Genomic DNA, 19,118 nt, shown 5'->3' with positions numbered 1-19,118 from the left:
ATCACCGTAGCATCAAAGCCACTGCTGACAGAAGACAGGTGGCTTATTTTCTTAAAGATGTGCAAGAAGCCTCATGCTTATAACCTCTACTCATCTACAGCAGAAATCAAATTCACTAACCAAAATTGTCTTAGGGTCTGCAGCACTGCAAGACTTGGAGAAGGAAATGGATCCTTCTCCATCCAGGAAAAAAAGGATCTGGCCAGACTTATTCTGTCTGTTACATAGAAGAAAAATTAAGCAAATTCAGGAGAGAATTTTCTAGTTTCAGAACTGATACCGATGTGTTGTTCATCAAAAGCAGCCCAATAAATTGCTCACAACCCTAACTGGAGATCACTTGAGGGGCTTGTAAAAAGTAAAGATGCTTAGACTCTCCCCCGCCCTTCCCAGGAGTAATGGTGAAGTGAGGCCCTTATATCAGTGGTTTTTAAATGCTTGCCACTTACACTATGGGTAACTGAAAGGGTCCGTAGACAAAAGGACGAGACTGATATAAAGCAAAGGTCAAGCAAAGCTTTATTTCGCGCCAAGCATCGAGAATCAAACGGACCGGCCAGGGCCGTCTCTTGCAAAGAGGCGACCCTTCCCAGTCTCACAGACTAACTTTTATAGAGTAAAGGCCATGTGGTTGAGCCTGGCCACACACAGGGGGCCAATTGAATTACAGTCTACCCCATGATAGTCATCTAATTCAGCCTATGACCTTGGCTAGATTTGGCGCCTTTGTCTAGTGCCCAAAAGGCGGGGGCTCACACTCCCTGGCGGGTAATACGTGTGCTTTTACTTGATTGGACGTCCCCACCTGGCTGAACACGTCCTTGGCGGGTAGGGAGGTAATACGTGCGCTTTCCCTTGATTGGACGTTTCCATCTGGTCGGACACGTTCTTGAATCTGGACTCCGTTATCGGGGGCTATTTGGCCGTATTTCACCAATTCTGTTTCTAAGCGCTTTCCTCTTGGGGGAAGGGGCAGGTTCAATCTAAGTTTACTGCATAAACAACAAAATGGCTCACTCTGGCTAAGTAGGCCCTTAGAGTAACCAGAAATGGAAACACCATATTCCTTAACCCCATTCAGTAGGATGGATGATATAAAGCCACAGGTCATTTTGTTCCATGATATACAAACAAAACCCCCTATATTACAGCAGATTATCACACACCAATATTATCTAAGTTTTTTAAAAGGGTTAGAAGATGAAAAGAAACCCAAAATAAAAATTTTTAGAACTTCCTTGGAGAGACTCCAAGCAATCTGTTCTACAAAGAAAGTATCCCAGATGAGTCTCCTGGTCTTCATTCCTTTGGGGGCCTAGATACACTGTATTGTGGACATTATTATACTAATTGTGAATTTCTTTCATTCTCTGGCAAGCGTGACACTTAATCTAGAGGTTCCTTAGATTCTATCTACATACATAAAGCCTTGTTTAAAATGCAGCTTTCTGTATTTACCCTTCAGAAATTCACATAAGTAAGTTTGGAGTAATAAGGAGAAATATCTCTTTACTTAACAAGCCATCCAGAGACGGATCTCAAGGAGGTATGGCTTAGCCATATTGCAGCTTACTAATTTACCAAGGGCTTGGGAGTGTGTAAGATAAGGTAAGAGATGTTTTTATGTTTCATTTCTACTACAGTGGTTTTCAAAGTGTGGTCCTTAGACCAGTACAGTAACATCAGCACCACCTGGGAACTTCGTGCAGAAACACAAATTTGGGGTGCGTGGGGCACTGAATCTTTAAGCATCTGCCTTTGGCTCAGGTCATGATCCCAGGGTTCTGGGATCCAGTCCTGCATCGCGCTCCCTGCTCAGCCCAGTGTGACGTGTGCTTCTCCTTCTCCCACTCCCCCTGCTTGTGTTTCCTCTCTAGCTGTGTCTGTCTCTGTCACATATACAAATGAAATCTTTAAAAATTAAAAAAAAAATCAAATCCTAGTCCCCCTCTAGACTTATGGAATCAGAAACTCATGGTGAGGCCCCCAAAGTGTATTTTAACCAGCCCTTTCAGTGATTCTGATATATTCTTAAATTTGAGAACCACTGGCCAAACCATCCATCCTCCCTTATGGCTGTTTGGTGTAGCTTCTCCTTGTTCTTTGAATTTTTTTCTCATCCTCCTAACACATCGTTAGGAAGGAAGCATGTGTATGAACATGCTGTATATGAACATGTGAGGAAATGTATCGTATTTGAAATCACAAGACATGGATGGGAATCCCACCTCTTGTCAATTACTAGGAATAAAAGCATGCATAAATTGTTTTAATCTCAGAGTGATTTCCTCATTAAACATTAGAAAGGAAGGGAATATTTATCCAGCAGAGTCAAGAATTTTGCTTGAAGCATTAACTCCTTTGTCAGCTGCAATTGGCATTACTTGTAATTTAATAGATGAGATAACCGAGACAAAGACGAAAGGTGAATGTGCTTACCTGACCCAGATCCATGAGACACAAACCCTTTGGCAGTGTTTCTTTATTTCCAGAATGTGGACAAAGACTCCGTGAGTTTGTGGTTAAGGGTTAAATAAGGCACTGGAATTTTAAAAGGTTCATAAAAGGTAATATTATGTTTGTATATTTATCTTAGTAGTGTTGTAGGTTGGGTGGAATCAGCACACTCAGATCTTCAGCTGAGAAAAATCAATAGCTAATAAAAAAAAAGATGAAACCCAAGGCTCCAGCCGGCCAGGCGACTGGGTGACTTGACGACCCAGCATTCTCTCCTGACTCAGGCATCCCAGGTGACCCAGAGCGGAACATGTGCAGTTCTGCTGGGCAAAGGGGGAGGCTAGAGACCTTGCCTAGAAAGGAGCACAGAGATGCCATTTCTCTTTTGCCCTGAAGGGCCTAGAACAACCATTACAAATAACAGTCTTCAATTTCCAGATGAGCCTTCCTAATGAGAATCCTGCAGCTATTTCAGAAGCTTTGGGAAAAATAATAATAATAATTTCTGCCTGCTGCTCTCTCTACTGAATGTCATGCTGTGGTCCAAAGAAGGTGAGTGCTAGACATGCTAGACAGGCCACCACTGCCTGCAGGACATGTGACAGGTGTCCTTCTGGGCTGTAGTTAACAGGATTGGATCCCTGCGAGAAAGGCTTGCAGCTGTGTCTCACCAGGAAAAGCCAAGGGTCTTCACCATCATCCTAAGAGGAAATAACGGAGCCACACAAACTTCTGCACTATTGCAAATGCTACTTTTTTTTTTCTTTTTCTTATTGGGTGTTCCCCGATATACAACTCTTGCAAATGACGGAATTTCTAATTTTATGCTTCGAGAAGACAAGGGAGTAAAACCAGATGATAAACCCATGGTTAATATTTTGACTCTTCATGTTTGTTTGAGGGACAATTATGAAGAACAAGTAGGATCTGTGTAAGTACTTGAATATCTTGTAAAGAAATGTGTATCTCTCTATATTTAAGCCTATTGGTTCTGTTTCTTCAGAGAAACGTGACTAATATAGAGGGATAGATACCTTAGATGAATCTTTGGAAGGTCTTGGGCACTTTGGTGGCTCAGTCGGTTATCCGCCTTCAGCTCAGGTCCTAATCCCAGGGTCCTAGGATGGAACCCCGCATGGGGCTCCCTGCTGAGAGGGAAGCCTGCTTCTCCCTCTCCCACTCCCCAGCTTGTGTTCCCTCTCTCGCTGTGCCTCTCTCTGTCAAATAAATAAAATCTTTAAAAGAGTAAAACAAAATAAAGATTCATGATATTGATTCCAGCTCGATCAAGCTGGAAAATGGTCTAGCTATTCTGTCCCACGTCTATGTTTTACTGCGTGCTGTGGAAAAGACCCACAGTCCTGAGGATGAATGCAAGCTGAGTGGCAGCTACTGTTGTCAAGAAAATAAATCCTCAAGGAGAGTTTAACAGAAAAAAAAAAAAAAAACCTCCAAAAACCCTGTCTGTGGTGTTTCCATCATCTAAGAGCTGTCTTTACAGACATGCCGCTAAATATAGGTGGCTTCATTTTGACTCATGCCATATCTGGTAATTGTCAGTGAATGTCAATAAAACAGTGAAAATCTAAATTGTTCTGCCAGCTAGCCTGTTATTGTCATTATAGATAAGATATATTCCAAATAGGCAATAATGCTATTTAACGGTTTGCAAAGGATTTATTCAATATTCACAACCTAAGATGTAATTATTGCTATAGCTGAGAGAAAAGGAAGTCAGAATTTCATGTGAACAAAAGACAGATTGGCCCCTGTCCAAGACCTAGTGAAGTGGCAGCACTGAGATTCAAGCCCTATTTCTGGGCTCCAGATCTCCTAGTAAACTCCAAGGGACTCCCAGAGTTCCTTGAGTGGCCCTTTTCTAATCTGCGCTTTTAGGGTTAATTTGGTTCTTAACAGAATTACCTAGTCCTGGAACTGAGACCTTCTGTGTTATAAAAAGTTACTGTTCTTTCACTACTTTTGAGCATAAACTATATTGTCAGCATGGTTATCCCCAGTTCATGTGAATCAGTGAACAAAACAAAGTTGCTGCCTTTGTGGAACTTATTATCTAGTGAGAAGACTTGAATTAAAAAAAAAAAAGTTAAAGTGCAGTCAGTTAAGCACCAGACTTTTGATTTCAGTTCAGGTCCTAATCTCAGGGTGGTGAGGTCAAGCCCCACCTCAGGCTCCAGGCCTAGTACAGAGTTTGCTCAGAGTTTCTCCTCCTCCCTGGGACCTTCCCCTCCCCACTCCCTATCCCTTCCCCCACTCCCAATCTTGTGTGCATGTACTCTTTCTAAAACAAATCTTAAAAAAAAAAAAAGTAATCTGTGCTAAGTGAAGAAACAAGCATGGTAGGAATGAGTGGGAGAGCAGTGAGTAGGTGCAGGTTGCTAAAATACTTAAAAGGGTGCTCAGCGTGGTCCTGAGATGACAGGCGAACAAAGACTTAGAGGGAGTTAGCTAATGCCAGCCCCTAAAATACAGCTTACTTTCAGCCTCTGAATGCCCAGCAGGAGGCAACCCGCACACTTTCACTGAATAATCTGGGGTAATGTTGAACCTACTTAGAAGTGCGAAAAATAGAAAATGCACTTCAGCCCTCCACTCAAGATCTCAAGATCACTTTATTCAAGTTTAAGGTGCTTTAGTACCTCTCAAACAAAGCCATAAAGATCTTCAACACCCTGCCAGGTTGCAAACAGAACGGTCAAAATAAATGGTCCAACACGCTGTTGGACCCACGCCAGAATGACCTGGGGCTTCTTAGTCACTGTTCGAACAATGGCATATTGAATTGTCATCCTGACCACTTCTAGGGGTGATCACTTCCTGCTACTTCAAACCTGGAAAATAATCTGCATGCATTTTTATGAAGTACCGAAGTGCTCACAGCTGTAATATAGTAATAGAAAGTGGGAAAAAATGGTCCTATAATATACAAGCAATCAGGCTCACATCACCACAGCCTGTCACATCCTTTGCAACAGGGACTCTCTTGTTTGTGTTTCTGAGTTTTTGGTTGTTTTATTATTATTATTATTATTATTATTATTATTACTATTATTATTATTTTTAAACATGTTCCAAAGTGAGAAAAACAAGCTCCACAGCCCCGAGTTACCCACAGGACCATGTGCCACAGGCCAGAGTTGACTGAACTTCACACCCCACACAGTAATATCCAGGTGAAGAGAGGGGCAGGTGAGGAGGTGTGTGGCAGGCAAGGGACAGGAAGGACATACCTGGTTACTCAGGGCTGCACTGAAGAGACAACTTGGCCTTACAGCCACCTCGGCCAAAATGGGCCAGTTTCTGAAGATAATTGGTGGTTTCATACAGGGGGTTAAAAAACAAAAAACAAAACAACAATGAATGCTCAGTTTGTTCAAATCTATCAGAGTAAAAAAAGATCCAAAAGAAAACATAGCTATGGATAGTTGATCAACACAAAATGGAATCAATGTACCAACTCGTTTCTTTCCAGAAGTAACTGACTTTGTTCTTTACAGCAGACTTGATTCCGTACATGTACATTTCAAGTGTATATCACCACCCCCAGCCCAGACACAACATATCAAAATCATCCCATACCTGCATTTGTTTAATGATAAAAAGATGCAGAACGGCTTAATGTATTTCCATAGCAACCGGCAATAAAACACTGTGTTCGAAGATCACTGTACCAGCCAGAGGACTGTGCAGCACCACTTTGGGGACACCGTTCACATGTGGCCACAGAGGCATATCTGGGAGTGACACGAGGCAGTGCCTGTGCTTCCCTAGCCACCACTATGCTTTTAAGTGCACAGTGCTTTAAAGGAAGAGCACAAATCTGCACTGAGGAAGAAAAAATGGAACAAAGCAGTCCACTCTGCCATTCCGAGGTGGCATTTTTTCTCAATGTCCCCCACACAGAGCTGTACTGGGGCATGCTATGTTAGATGGCACTGGTGTTCTCTTGATGGGGATAGAAACTTCCTTTTTTTTTTTTTTTTTAAACTTAGTATAAGGAGTAGAACCATGTTTTGTCCACTGGAAACTTGTGACAGTAAAGTATGGAACCATTAATAAATCAGGACAATGAGCATGAACCAAAGCTATCCTTGGGAAAGCGAGATCCAGGCCCGGCTGACATACTAGGAGATCTTTCTACCAGCAAATGTAGCAAATACAGCAAAGGACTCACTCAGCTCTGCTGCTGAGTCACACTGGCCTCCAAGGGAAGAGTGGGCTTTTGACACATCATTCAACCTTGGTCTCCAGAAGGAAGCATCAGAGTAAGTCAATATTACCTGGGACATGAGGCCAAGGTTAATGAAAAGGATATTTCCTAATATGTTTTTAGTTCAAGACTGACACAATGGCGTGAGGATACAAAGTGGCTTTCAAGCCTCATTAGCAGGAAACACAGGAGACAGGCTTGGGAGATACTGTTCACAAAAGAGCAGCATACCCAAATCACAGCATTCAAGTATCTGGTATGGCTCTGACCTGAGCTAAGTTCTGCAACTTTATACGGACTGCATGGCTCAGTCAAGCAAATGTCTCTCTTTGGCTCAGGTCCTGATCCGAAGGCCCTGGAATCAAGTCCCACTTCATGCTCCCTGCTCAGCAGGAAGTCTGCTTCTCCCTCTGCCTGCTGTTCCCCCTCTTTGTGTTCTGACAAAATGTTTAAAAAAAAAAGTTATTCAACTTTACAGACCTTTTAAATCAGAAGGCTGATCTAAAAGAATGTGAAACGTCCCACCCAAGGGGCATTGCCCCACCAGGAGTATCCAGATATGAGGAGGACAGAAATAAAAAGCCACCTCGGGGAGAGTCTCCAAACTCAAGTTCGGTTTAGCAATGACAGGTCTCCTGTGCTACGGGGACTGTCTCCAACATGCAGGGAGCAGGATCTGCCATACATTTGTTAGCTTCTAACCATTCACCTAATCTCATTCCTAACTACTGGGTTAAGTCTACTCATTGCAAAATAGTGTGTATTGTCAATTCAAATACTAGCTTCCACTTGACTATATCAGAAACACCCCCCTGAGGTTTTTCTGTCAGTACCAACAAGGTGTTCATTTTTAAGGCTTTCATGTAAAACATCCGAATTCCTGTGAGCTTTCCATAATTCTCTGCTTGGGGGCCTCGGCTTCGTCCTTCTCTCAATCCTGACTTAACTTTTTCCATCAGTGCACTGGGAATGGTTTGGTGGTGGGTGGAATCCCCCCATGGGTCTTTTGTAGCCACCTGTTTCTATCCATCTGGTGACTGTGATATTGTCCATAAAAGTCTGCAGGGACAGACACCGCTTGGACACATGGCTTGCAAGAGATGAAACAGGATCAGAAATAGCTTTTAAGATTAAAAAAGGAGTTTCTACTACTTCCTTGGTTTTTCATGGTCTCATAACTTGCACCCTCACTACCCACCTACATTTTGGTCCCAAATGAATAAATGAGAGACTCATATGGTCAGAAGACATCAAGCTTGTTCTAATCCCGGAAGCCTTACCTCTGTGCCATTTATTCCTCTGGGAGATGGTGGCCTCATGACCAAGATGTGACAGAACAGGTTTGGCTGGGACTCAGACTAAAACCAGGTAGAAAGAGCAATGCCTCTCCACCTTGAGCGTGCAGCAGAAATCAGGAGCTGGTTAACAGCACAGATGCCTCCACTGAGATTCTGAGTCCGCTAAACCTGGAACAAGGCCCAGATATCTGCACTTCAATGAGCACACCCCCGCCTTACCCCTTATAGTCTCACCCAGGCAGTGTTCCAGCCTCAGCTTGGAGAAACACAGAAAGCAATGACAAGGCATTATCTGTGGAGCAGACCATCACACACATGTCACCCAGGCACCAGGCACACTGCCCCACCACACTCACCTCTGAACTTTAAAGGCTAAGTAAACCTGTCTGTGTCTGACCACACGGGAGCGTTCATTTCTAACAGCTGCCCTCACTCAAAGCTTTCTGCTCCTAGTCCACACACCATCTACTCACATGTACAGTCCAAAAAAGCAACATTTCTGAACACACGGTTGGTTTCCAAGGTATGCAATTATTTTATTTCCTTGGCCTGACAGCATAAACTTCATTACACAAAAATCTGCAGCTGACAGAATGGACACAGATTTCTCCCACAGGAAGGACCCTTTTCATTAGCAGAGATGAACTGAAATGTCATGTCTTGAGTGTGATTCCTGCTCCCCACCCCCACCCACACAACCCCGAAAGTGACAATAATCCGAATCCTTAGAATCCCTGTGAAGTATTACATCATCCCCTCACACCTGTCTAACTAGCAGCTGCAGTACGTGAAAACCTAAATCAGGAGGCAGCTGGCCATCACTTAGCAGTTCTGTGTGCCTGGGACTGAGGGACAGCAACAAGGGAGCAAGAATCCTGGCCGAGCGAGAGGCACAGACAACCTGTCTCACCTCATACCGGCCCCTTCCACACGTAAGACATCTCTGTCCCTATACATGGAGCGAAGTTTGGGAAATGCTGAAGGAGTGGTTTTAGCCCGTAACTGGAAATGGTTGTGGCTCACTGCAGTCCCACAGAGGTGTGGGATAAGGGGCACCAGAGAGAGAGCAGGTTAGACAGAGATGCTCAACTTAGTCAATTCCAGTTTAATGCTACCAAAACCATCTTCAAAACCGTACCATCCCTCATGCCTGGCCCCCATCTTCCAGTGCTGAGAGCGCCAGCTCAATGTCTGCCTAATGTCTATCAGCATCACTGGGCGGCGCTGTGATGTCTGGCTGTGGGATTATGAATGGGATGGGGTGGGGGCATGGAGATAGGTCAGGGTCACAATGCTCTAATTACAATGGGCTTCTTTTGGTCCCTAGGAATGATCTACTACCAGTAGTCTTAAAACATCCTCATCCCCTTTCCCTACCTATCTTGTGCAAATGTCAAAAATAGAATCTCTGCCCAAAGAGGAAGGAGAGCAGGAAGTTACTGGTGGTCCACAATCATCTCTGGCCCCAACTTGCCTGCCTCCTGCCTCTTCTGTGAAGTCACACAAAAATTAATTCACAGGAAGGTTGTGAAATTAAATCGTCTTCATTCCTCTATCAAAGCCAATCCAACACCTCTGTCCTGACAAGCTTTCTCCCTGGGCTGAGGAAGCAGCAAAAAATATCAACTGAGCGTGTGAAAATATGATGACGGTGTGTGCGGTGTAGTGTTTCCAGATGTCTTCCCCTCTGTCTCCTCCACGGTGGGAGCCCTCCCTCTCTTTCCCCAAGCCCCACACACACCCCTCCCCCTACCCCCAAGTCCAGGTGCTCCCATCTGCTGGGCTTCCACCACTCACTTCCCATAGACACTCTCGTCACTGTAAGCCACATACAGAAAATAGTCTTCCTCGTGGTTGTCCTGAGGGAAGAGACAAGAGGAAAACATAACATTCATTAGCTTCAGGATTCTGAGCCTCACACAAGGTAGGCAGGTATGCAAGGCATCATTAGCTTCCACTGAGAAAAGAATAAAGAATATGCAGAAGTGACTGGAATTCAACTTTTGAGTTCACAAAGAATCTTCAAGGAGAACATCAGTACATACAGATTACCAGAGATAAGAACATGACCCTTGAGAAAGCTCATTCCAGCAAGGGAACACAGATACAAAAATATATATATATACTACAATATACACTAACAGAGAATATATGCTATAGAATTAAAATGAGATTAAGAGATTATTAGAACAAGTTTACACAACTCACAGGGCATAATAAGAAGGAAGTACTATATGAAATCCTTTAAGGAATAATATAGCCACAAAATTGGGTGATACAGCATGAGCAAGTCCTTTACAATAGTTTTTTCATTAGATTCCGAATAGTGTACCAATTAAACCAAATGAAGTCAGCAAATTATTGTCTCCAACTCAGTTTATCTGTTAAGACACATGAAACAATTTAAACGCTTCACCTTGTACTTTAAAATTTCATTTTATTTGGAATTTGCAATCGGAAACAATTTCTTGCTTTTTCAATAAAGATGATCCAAGATGAGAACCCTAGAATAAGGCAAAACTGAGAATTTAAAAAGAATGAATCTAGTAGGCTGCTCAATCCCTAGAGGACAAGTGACATCTAACCGCCCACAGCCGTACACTGTGGTGTGTAAGAGGATACAGTAACACCTCTTGCCCTACTTCCTAGGCGTGTTATCAGCAGACCCTGGAACAAAGGCTGGAGAACACAAGCCTGCACGGGATTGTTGTGACCAGGACACTTACCTCATATAGCTGGCCCATGGTAGCGCTAGTGGGAGGGATAGTGTTGTTGACAAAGAAGAATAAGGCGTCCTCGGGCCTCAGGTGGATCCTCTTCCGGATTAAGAAGTAGAACTGGCCAACTGGAAAAAGGAAGGTTTCAGAAAAGGATTACGTAAGGGGAAGGGTCGGAGGAGGGGGATGGGTGGGACGGACACAGGACTGTACTGCACCTGTGCCCTTTAAAGTAGTAAACAGAATCTCAGCAGAATCAAATACTGTCCTGTAACTTCAGAAATGGAATTACAGCTCAAAGAAGCCTCTATATTCCCTGATGTGCCACCAAGAAGTTTACCCTTCAATCCTTTCCCGCTTTACTCAATTTCAGACATCATGTCAGCACCTCCACTCAAAGCCCGAGGAGACTCTGAGGGAATCCTATGTACATCCAGACCATCATTGTCTAAATGGGATCTGAAAGGCACTTCCATCCCCATTCCCACCTTATGACAAACAAGTTATTGGGGGCTCTACTGGACATCAGTAATCTCAGCATGGTCACTCATCCCAAAGTCTGGGCAGTAAGTGGGGTTGGGTTCAACACTGCACCTTCTATCGAACATACTGAAAAAGTTCTCGAAGACTGACATTCAAATCTAACAACTCTGGAGCAAATACATCTTCAAAATCTTTCCAGGGTTTTCTGGATTCACTGGTTATTCCATTAAGGATCATTAAGGTGAAGAATATAGTCTTTGTAACCCCCAAAAGTATCTACAAAACATATTCCCACAAACAGTAGTTTAAGGAGACAAAGTACTCAGCTAAGAATCTCTAAAATGTGATCCTCCCTCTAACTTTCCTTTTGGAATAAATTGTTAGTACAGTAACAAAGCAGATTCTAAAACACAGGCATCTGGTCATTGCTTTCAACGTTGCGCATTCTGCTTTATCTAAATCACACAAGACACTGTGATAGGAAATGAGTAAGGTAACTGGCAAAGGAAAACGGTTGAGTCATTCCTGTTTGAGTCCCCCTCTCTCGGAAGAATCCCACCCACTTTCTTCAACTCTACTTCCTTTCAATCCCACAATTTCACGCACACAGGAGGGACCAAAGAGGCTCTTCCATGGGAAGGAGGGTCTGAGGAGGGAGAAAGCATTACCGGTGAGGTCAGAGGGCACCAGGTACTTCCTTTTGTCCAGATCAGGCACCCTGGCCTTGGGAGCCTTCTCCACAATGACCTGGGAGAGAGGAGGGGGAGAATGAAAAATACAGGACTCAATCTAATATTTTTCCTTCCACATTCTACAGTTACCCTACTGAGGTACGTTTGTCTAGACCCAATAAAATGTTCCCATTTTTCATCCCCCTTTACCTCTTAGAAAAACTATGGGAACAAGGACTTCCATAGTAAGGTTATAGTTCTATTACTGCAGTAAGAAGAGAATAGAAGGAGAGTGCCAAAATGTAAACAGAACCTTGAGTTTAAGTAATTACAAGCTACCTGTCAGGTACAGATCTGTACTTCCCGGTATTTAATGAGAGCATAAAGAGGACTGTGGAATGTTCAGGAATAGCACAGAGAACATGAGAAGCAGGAAGGGGAAAATGAAGGGGAGGAATCAGGGGGAGATGAACCATGAGACTATGGACTTAGGAAACAAACTGAGGGTTGCAGAGGGGAGGATGGTGAGGGGATGCATAAATCTGGTGATGGGTATTAAGGAGGGATGGACTGCATGAAGCACTGGGTGTTATATGCAAACAATGAATCGCGGAACAATACATCAAAAACTAACGATGTACTGTATGGTGACTAACATAACACAATAAAAAAGGAGGGGGAGGTGGAGAAAAAAAGGGAAAAAGAAAAAGAAAAAAAAGAGGACTGTGCATTTCCTCCAAGGCTCCCGAGTACCTACTAGTTTTATACTAATGAATGCTGCTTATTAAAGGTATAGATAAAATGTGGTTTCAATTTTATACTTTATTAAAATTTTCAAGAATAACTGCCAAAAAATGTTCTAGGCACATTTTATGTGAAAGAAAGTACCAAATCATACTTAAGAGTATGAGATCCTGTATTATGATGTCACTTCCAATAACCCATTTATCAACATTGATTAGGTGTTAGTATTTTAAAGGGATTTCAATGTCTACATTAAATATTTCTAGATTACTTGAAATTTTACAGATCATATATTTCTGTTAACAAAAAAGAAAAAAGTATATATACAAAAATTAAAGATTTTAAGCATAAAATTTTAAATATTCATTTAATAACATTTATATTTATGGAATAATTACAAAAATACGCTTAGTATTTATAGCTTACATAATGGAAATCATAAATATTTAAAATGTTTTGTAAAACCATTAGCTTTAGATTTTTAGTTTAGAAAATACAATCATTCCTGATCAAACACATGGAGAGTTACAGAAGTAGAAGTAACACTAGGCAAGTATCCTGAGGAACTGTGTGAGCTTCAACAGGTCACTTAACTTCTCTGAGCCGACAGTAACTCTCCAACACATCTTTTATTGTTGGGGTTAATGTAAAGGATGGAATCAGCCATAATACCTGGCTTGCTAAAATGTTAACATGGAGGCTGCTGAGGGCATAGGAGGTTTCTGAGAAGGGCGTAGGCCTTCCTTTGGAATGCCGGGCCTGGGACCACTCTGCCACTAGAATGCCGCGGGGAGTTCTTAGTCCCAACAGCCACCCTGAGATCGAACAGATGTACGCACTGTCCCTTAGGCTAAATTTAGCAGAACTCATAGACCATGCAGATTAGCATAGCGTATCTTTCTTGTAAACAGATCCTCCTAGGTTCAGTAAGACCCCTAGTCACACATCCTGTGCTTGAAAAACAGTGATAAAGATTTGTGACTATCCTGAAGGACCAATAAAATCGGGAGCAAAGAAGAGCAAAGGGTCTTCCTCTTGGAGTACTGACCCCTTTGCCTTCTCTTCTCTTTTACAGCGAAGTCTGGAACAAGCGTTCCGCTTGTCAGTACAGGGATTGTGGGCTATTCCCGGCATTTTACAGTCACGGTACTGCTACAATAACCTTGATCCATGAAATTTTATGTGAAAATGACTTGTAAATTATAAAGAATTACCTTAATATATGAATTGACTGAAAGGGAGGGACTTGTGGCTTGAAGTTCTTAAGTGAAACACATTAAAATAGTAAAAAACATTATTTTGTTTCTGGAGAAAAAGAATACTGAACCAGGAAGATCAGAGGGACATGATCCCACTAAAAATTTAAAAATGCAAACTGGAGAAAAAAATACATTAATCAGAAATTTAAAAGAAAAAGTAAGAAGAGGTTCAGGGAGAGACCTGTGAAGGCCAAACAATGAGGATGGACAGAAGGTAGCAGGTTACTAAAATCAAAGGGAAAAGAGAGGGAGCGTAGCAATGTCTCAAAGGACCCTGAGAGCTGCCAGCTCCCATCAGTAGGAAGCGATGGAAACAGCAGAGAGCAAAAAAAAGGGGGGGGGGCAATAAAATATACAGCAAGTAAGACATCCAGACAGGAGGGCAGGATTTGGAGAGGAACAGGAGGGGGTTGGGTAATCATTAAGGCTTTGGCTTACCAGAAAATACTTGAGGTTTCCAGGAATCCCACCTCTACCTGTGGGCCCTTGGCTAGATCCATTTCCTCTTTGGTTCTAAGGTTTTTCTTCTGTGCAATGTGGTCAATATTCCACAGGGCCTTTGACAAAGTTTAAAGGCTAGACAATCTGTTCCTAAATTTCCTACAGTGTTCCAGGTTTTCAATACATTGTAGCTATTAAGATACTTTAAGATCTCAAGAAAGCCTCCCAAGTTATGAGCCCTCTGTTCTTTCATGATAGCTAAGAGGTAAGTTGAGGCCAAAGGAAATTGAGTTATGTGAGCAGTCAGGGTACTTGACTGCTTTGGTAACACCAATGGTCTAGTTGGAAGGAGCTTTAGAAATCACTTATGCTTAAGCCTTTTTTCTGTATACTGGACACTTTAGTACAGCAAGGTTAAGGATCCTGCCCAGAACTAGAACAAAAATCTCCCAACTCAGAGCAGAGATCTCTTCTTCCTGCATCACAACTACAAAGGTGGTCACAGGGTGAGCACCCGAGCAGCAGCTGGGAGGCTTATAAATTAAAATCCAACTGGAGGAACCATGAGATCTGAGTGATGATTCTAACAGCTTACAAATTATCTCACAGGTAAAACACTTTTTACATCAAACAATAAGCAGGAAAATAGGAAGGATGAGTTGAAATATTCTAGGTGAATTCATGTAAATGACTGAGATAGGAAGGTCTCAGTTGTGAAGAAACACATGGGAATTCTAACTAGATTTAGGAACAGGTACATTTCAAAGTCTGTGACTTAGGCAGAGCTACTGGTACAGAGCCTCATATTTAAGAAAATTCTGAGTAAACAGTGGTCCGTGATGTTTTCTGGCATCATAGGACTCTCACGTTTTGAGGGCTGTGATTTTTTTTCTTGATTTCCAACACCTAACAGTGTGAGGTACACAGTGCCTCCTTAATTGTTTGATAGAACTGTATTAGAAATTGAGAAACGATACGGCATGGAGAATCCAACAACCAGAGCTGGAATCTCAGCTCTGCCACACACCAGCCCACAGGAAACCTTTAGGAATACTTGATTTCTCTGAGCTACAGATCCTTCATCTGTAGAATGGGATTATAATGGTGTGAGGGTTGAACTGAATAAAGTCAGAGCACATACAATACTGCCAGGTTCAGAGTTAACTATCAATCAATGAAAGCTATCATTTTAAAATATTTTAAGAAAGTAGGATTTCAGGGGAACTTCTGAAGCAGCCACCCAAGGTCCAGAGATTAAACAAGTAGAAGGATCATTTAGTCAGTGGGTAACTGGGCTAGCTCTCCTTTTTACCGGAACACCCATGTGTGCAATTTCTGGTGAATGGAACAGCCCTAAGGTCTGGCTTCCTTATAAAGCACTGCAGGGCATTTGTACTGCTGGCAGAAGGCCCAAGTGGCTTCCAGTAGCTTTAATACCGTGAGAATCAGGTAAGGATTGGAGAAGAGTCCCCAAGAGTACCCCCCCCCCCGTCCCCGCAGGTCAAGAACTGACACCAGATAATCACAATTACTTTACCTGTACATAATATATAATCTTTATCCTAATATCCCCGCCTGAATATATCACAGTCTGAAAGTCTCTGCTCCACCATCTTCAAAACCTAAGGAGGGTTGTTCCCCCCACCACACTTAAAAGTCTTCTGCCTTCCAATCCGGGTGCGTAGCCTACATTACAGAAAACCAGGCAAGTGGTGGGGGAGGGGGTGACGGGAAAAGCGCCCGGATGCAGAAAGCTACCTTAATGTTTCCTCTGTTCCTCCTGACTGCCCGCACTCATTTTAACCACATAAACTAGCTTCCAAGACGTCAAGAAAAGGGCCTCAGTCCTCGTTATTGCGTCCAGGTATAATCTAGTAGAATGAGTACCGGAGAGAGGCTGCTGCATCCACAAATGCCCCCGGAGCCAAGAATGATGAGGCAATCCGGCTGTTGCGCAGAGAACGTGACCTTGTTTTCTGGGCCAGGCCTGTCTTGTGTCGTCCCCCCCACCCCCCAACACATACTTTTCTAATTCTTATGGAATAAAAGGAAGGATCCCCTGGTTTCTGAATCTTTCCCTCCCAAACCCAATGTTATGAGGGCCAAAGTCAACTTAAGGGAGAAGCCCCTAAGGCAGAAACGGATGGACGCAATCCTCATCGCATCAAGTTATTTCCAAAACATTTTCCCTGGGGTCTTAAGGCGAACAAATATAGGGTCCCAACCCGATCCTTCTCTCATAAAAGGGCCACATTTTGAACACATCTCAACCTGCACATCCTCTGAAGACTGCTGAGTCACTCAAACGTAGGCTCCGCTCTGAAGATGCGGTCAGCTCTAAAGATGACGGGCCCTGGGGAGATGCGTTTTGAAAAATCTGCAGTGAGAACATCCATTCCACGGACTCTCCTAGCAGTGAAGGGCGTTCAGGGCTCAGTCATCACAGAGACCACCCTTCTTCCTGTGCCTAAGGGCAGCCATCATGACTCCCCCCGTCCCCACAACCCCCGCTCATCCTCTTCCCTCCCTCTCCCCGTTCCCCCTCGCACTCACAGGGACCCTGTCCGGATATTTCTTCCGGATCTTTTCTCCTTCCTTTTTCCGATACTCAAAGGGATGGTCCTCCTTATACTGGAACTTCATGATGGACCGCAGGGTTTCTAAGATCCCCGGACGGGGCCTGCCTTCCTCGCTGATGGTTGCGTGTCTCCCGTCTCCCTTCCCTCCGCCAAATTTCGGGAGGTATGAGAACCGCCTCAGAAATGTCAGCTCCCGTCGCAACGCTGCTTGGCAGAGCTCTCAGAAGGGATGTCGGGGCCCCTCGGACGCAGGACGGACTCGCTCAGGTAGAGAAATCCCGGCGGCTTTTCCCGAGAGCCGGGAGCACAAAAACAACACGGCGGCGCGTTGGCATTGTGACGTCATGACGTCCCGCCTCCCCGCCCCGCCCCCAGCGTTTGGACCGCGCCGGGTGGGGGGAAGAAACTAACGCGATCTATTTTCGAGGAGTTCTCTTTCAATCTAAACTTTCCTGTGTCCAGTTTGTTGCAAACAGGAAAAAAATTTTATCTCGAATTCTTATTGTGACTGTGATATTAAAAAGGCCTTGAGTGCAAAAAAATACGTTATAAAGATATGTTCTTCCCTCTTCTCGCTGTTTCTTGGTTTGATCCAAAAACAAACACGGAGGGCGAAAATCCAGCTTTTTCCTGCTTATTGGGATCTGGAGTGTAGGGAAGGAGGGAATGGGGGTCCTGTAATTCCTTTGACCAGTACAGAACTGCCGGGTGCTTGCATTTTGCCCTGGGCTCCCTGGGCTCCTTCCGTCGCGCCGCCAGCTCCCGGGATACTGGGCTGGCTCCCTTCGACCCTGACCCCTCCTTCACCACGCTGGCGTCATTTTGTTTGGGTCCTTGCTGCAATTTGCTCCTAGAGCAGCAGCAAAAACAAAGCATGACTCAGGAATTTGAGGAGATGCACAAGGTGAAGGGCAAGCGATGTAATCAGGGTCTGGAGAAATGATGTCAGTCACGACTGCTAAGGGCTTCGCTCATGTTCCAATATAGAAATGATTCACTTTCTCCTCTTAACTCAGAAGTTGGGCCTGTCTCCTGTAAAAGAAAATATCAAGGTTAACTCGATACTCCTTAAACAGTTCTGTTTTCTGCAAAAATTTACCAAAGGATGGTACTATTTGTGAAGTGTCCCTAAGGTGAAAATAAAGTGCCACCCAAAGAGCTGGTGGAAAATTGGTGGGCTAGGTGACATCGTTGCCTCCCTCTGACCCTCTCCTCTCCTAAAAATCTAAGGCCTTTGCGACCACACTGCTGTGATTCCAGGGACTTGTAGGGCGAGGGCAGCAAAGACCATAAAAGATACAGAAGAGACAGGAAGGACCGCTTTACTCTGATTGAGTCCACGGAGCTCTGAAATATACAATGGCAGTCCCAGTCACCTATCTTCTTTTATCACGGCGTCAGTGTCTAGTTTAAAAAAACCAAAAAGTTAAATAAATATATATATGTATATATACATATATATATATACACATACACATATATATATATAAAATATGCTTACATATATTATATATGTATGTTTCATCATTATATGTATATGTAAGTTTCACCATTGAAAAAAGGAAAATGAAAAACATAGCCTTGCTTCTTGATGTTAATTACTTTTCTCTATGGCATTTTTCAGTCCTTTTTTGCATTAAAATCCAGGAACTATTGTATCACATTATATGTTTGTCATTTTTAGTCCTTATTTTCAAGTTGAAGTTACTAGCTCATTTCAGTTTTAACCCAATATAGCCAAGATCTTGTAAAGGAAGTACTTCACAACCAATTGAGAAAGGTAATCATGATGGAGATTAATATTTTGAGGGTGTGGTTCTCTGATCAAATCATAGCTCGTTAAAAATGCTGATTTTAACTTTTATTTCAAAAAAATCCTAAGCACAAGGCAACTTACATATGAAAGATAATTTGAAGATAAAATTTAATTAGTATTATTAACTCAAAGTTTCAAACAAGCTAATCTTAGAATACACAATTTGGTATCTTCCAAAGTTTGCTCTCTACCTTTATTATCAGCATAACATTTAAAATATTATGCAAACAGTAATTTTACAAATTAACACATTTAATCAGATAAAATATCCAACATTCATTCTTTTAACCAGAGATAAAATACTATATTAAAAAGCTCACATTTCAGGAATTCTCATTCATTACTGAGAGAAATAGAAAAATGGCATAGCCACTTTGGAAGACAGTTTGGTGGTTTCTTAGAAAACTAAACATACTCTTACAATG

General features: G+C 42.9%; 1 protein-coding gene and 1 long non-coding RNA gene across 2 annotated transcripts; one reads left to right on the top strand and one right to left on the bottom strand.

Annotated features, from left to right (window-relative positions):
- The first annotated feature begins 4,314 nt into the window (after nt 1–4,314).
- On the top strand, nt 4,315–13,499 carry LOC116866202. Its single transcript, XR_004382356.1, has 3 exons — nt 4,315–4,325; nt 6,379–6,382; nt 13,393–13,499. It is a non-coding gene; the product is annotated as an uncharacterized LOC116866202 (long non-coding RNA).
- On the bottom strand, nt 8,495–17,218 carry GABARAPL1 (GABA type A receptor associated protein like 1). The gene is made up of 4 exons (XM_032854972.1): nt 16,852–17,218; nt 11,852–11,930; nt 10,710–10,828; nt 8,495–9,842 (listed from the first exon to the last, which is right to left on the bottom strand). The coding sequence occupies exons 1-4, from the start codon at nt 16,939–16,941 to the stop codon at nt 9,777–9,779; spliced, it is 354 nt and encodes a 117-aa protein (XP_032710863.1). The 5' UTR covers nt 16,942–17,218; the 3' UTR covers nt 8,495–9,776.
- Between the last annotated feature and the right edge of the window lie 1,900 nt (nt 17,219–19,118).

Source organism: Lontra canadensis, unplaced genomic scaffold (assembly GCF_010015895.1).
Source record: "Lontra canadensis isolate GAN:19392208 unplaced genomic scaffold, GSC_riverotter_1.0 scaffold9, whole genome shotgun sequence".
NCBI lineage: Eukaryota > Metazoa > Chordata > Mammalia > Carnivora > Mustelidae > Lontra > Lontra canadensis.
The sequence above is the reverse complement of the archived record's forward strand: the minus strand, read 5'-3'. Positions and strand labels throughout refer to the sequence as shown.

What these genes read in the sequence shown, in the direction of transcription:
- GABARAPL1 (XM_032854972.1), bottom strand. Translation starts at nt 16,941, where the DNA reads ATGAAGTTCCAGTATAAGGAGGACCATCCCTTTGAGTATCGGAAAAAG. An exon ending in AATATCCGGACAGGGTCCCT is followed by an intron (nt 11,931 to 16,851) that starts GTGAGTGCGAGG and finishes CCTCTCTCCCAG; the next exon opens with GTCATTGTGGAGAAGGCTCC. An exon ending in GGTGCCCTCTGACCTCACCG is followed by an intron (nt 10,829 to 11,851) that starts GTAATGCTTTCT and finishes TCCTTTTTCCAG; the next exon opens with TTGGCCAGTTCTACTTCTTA.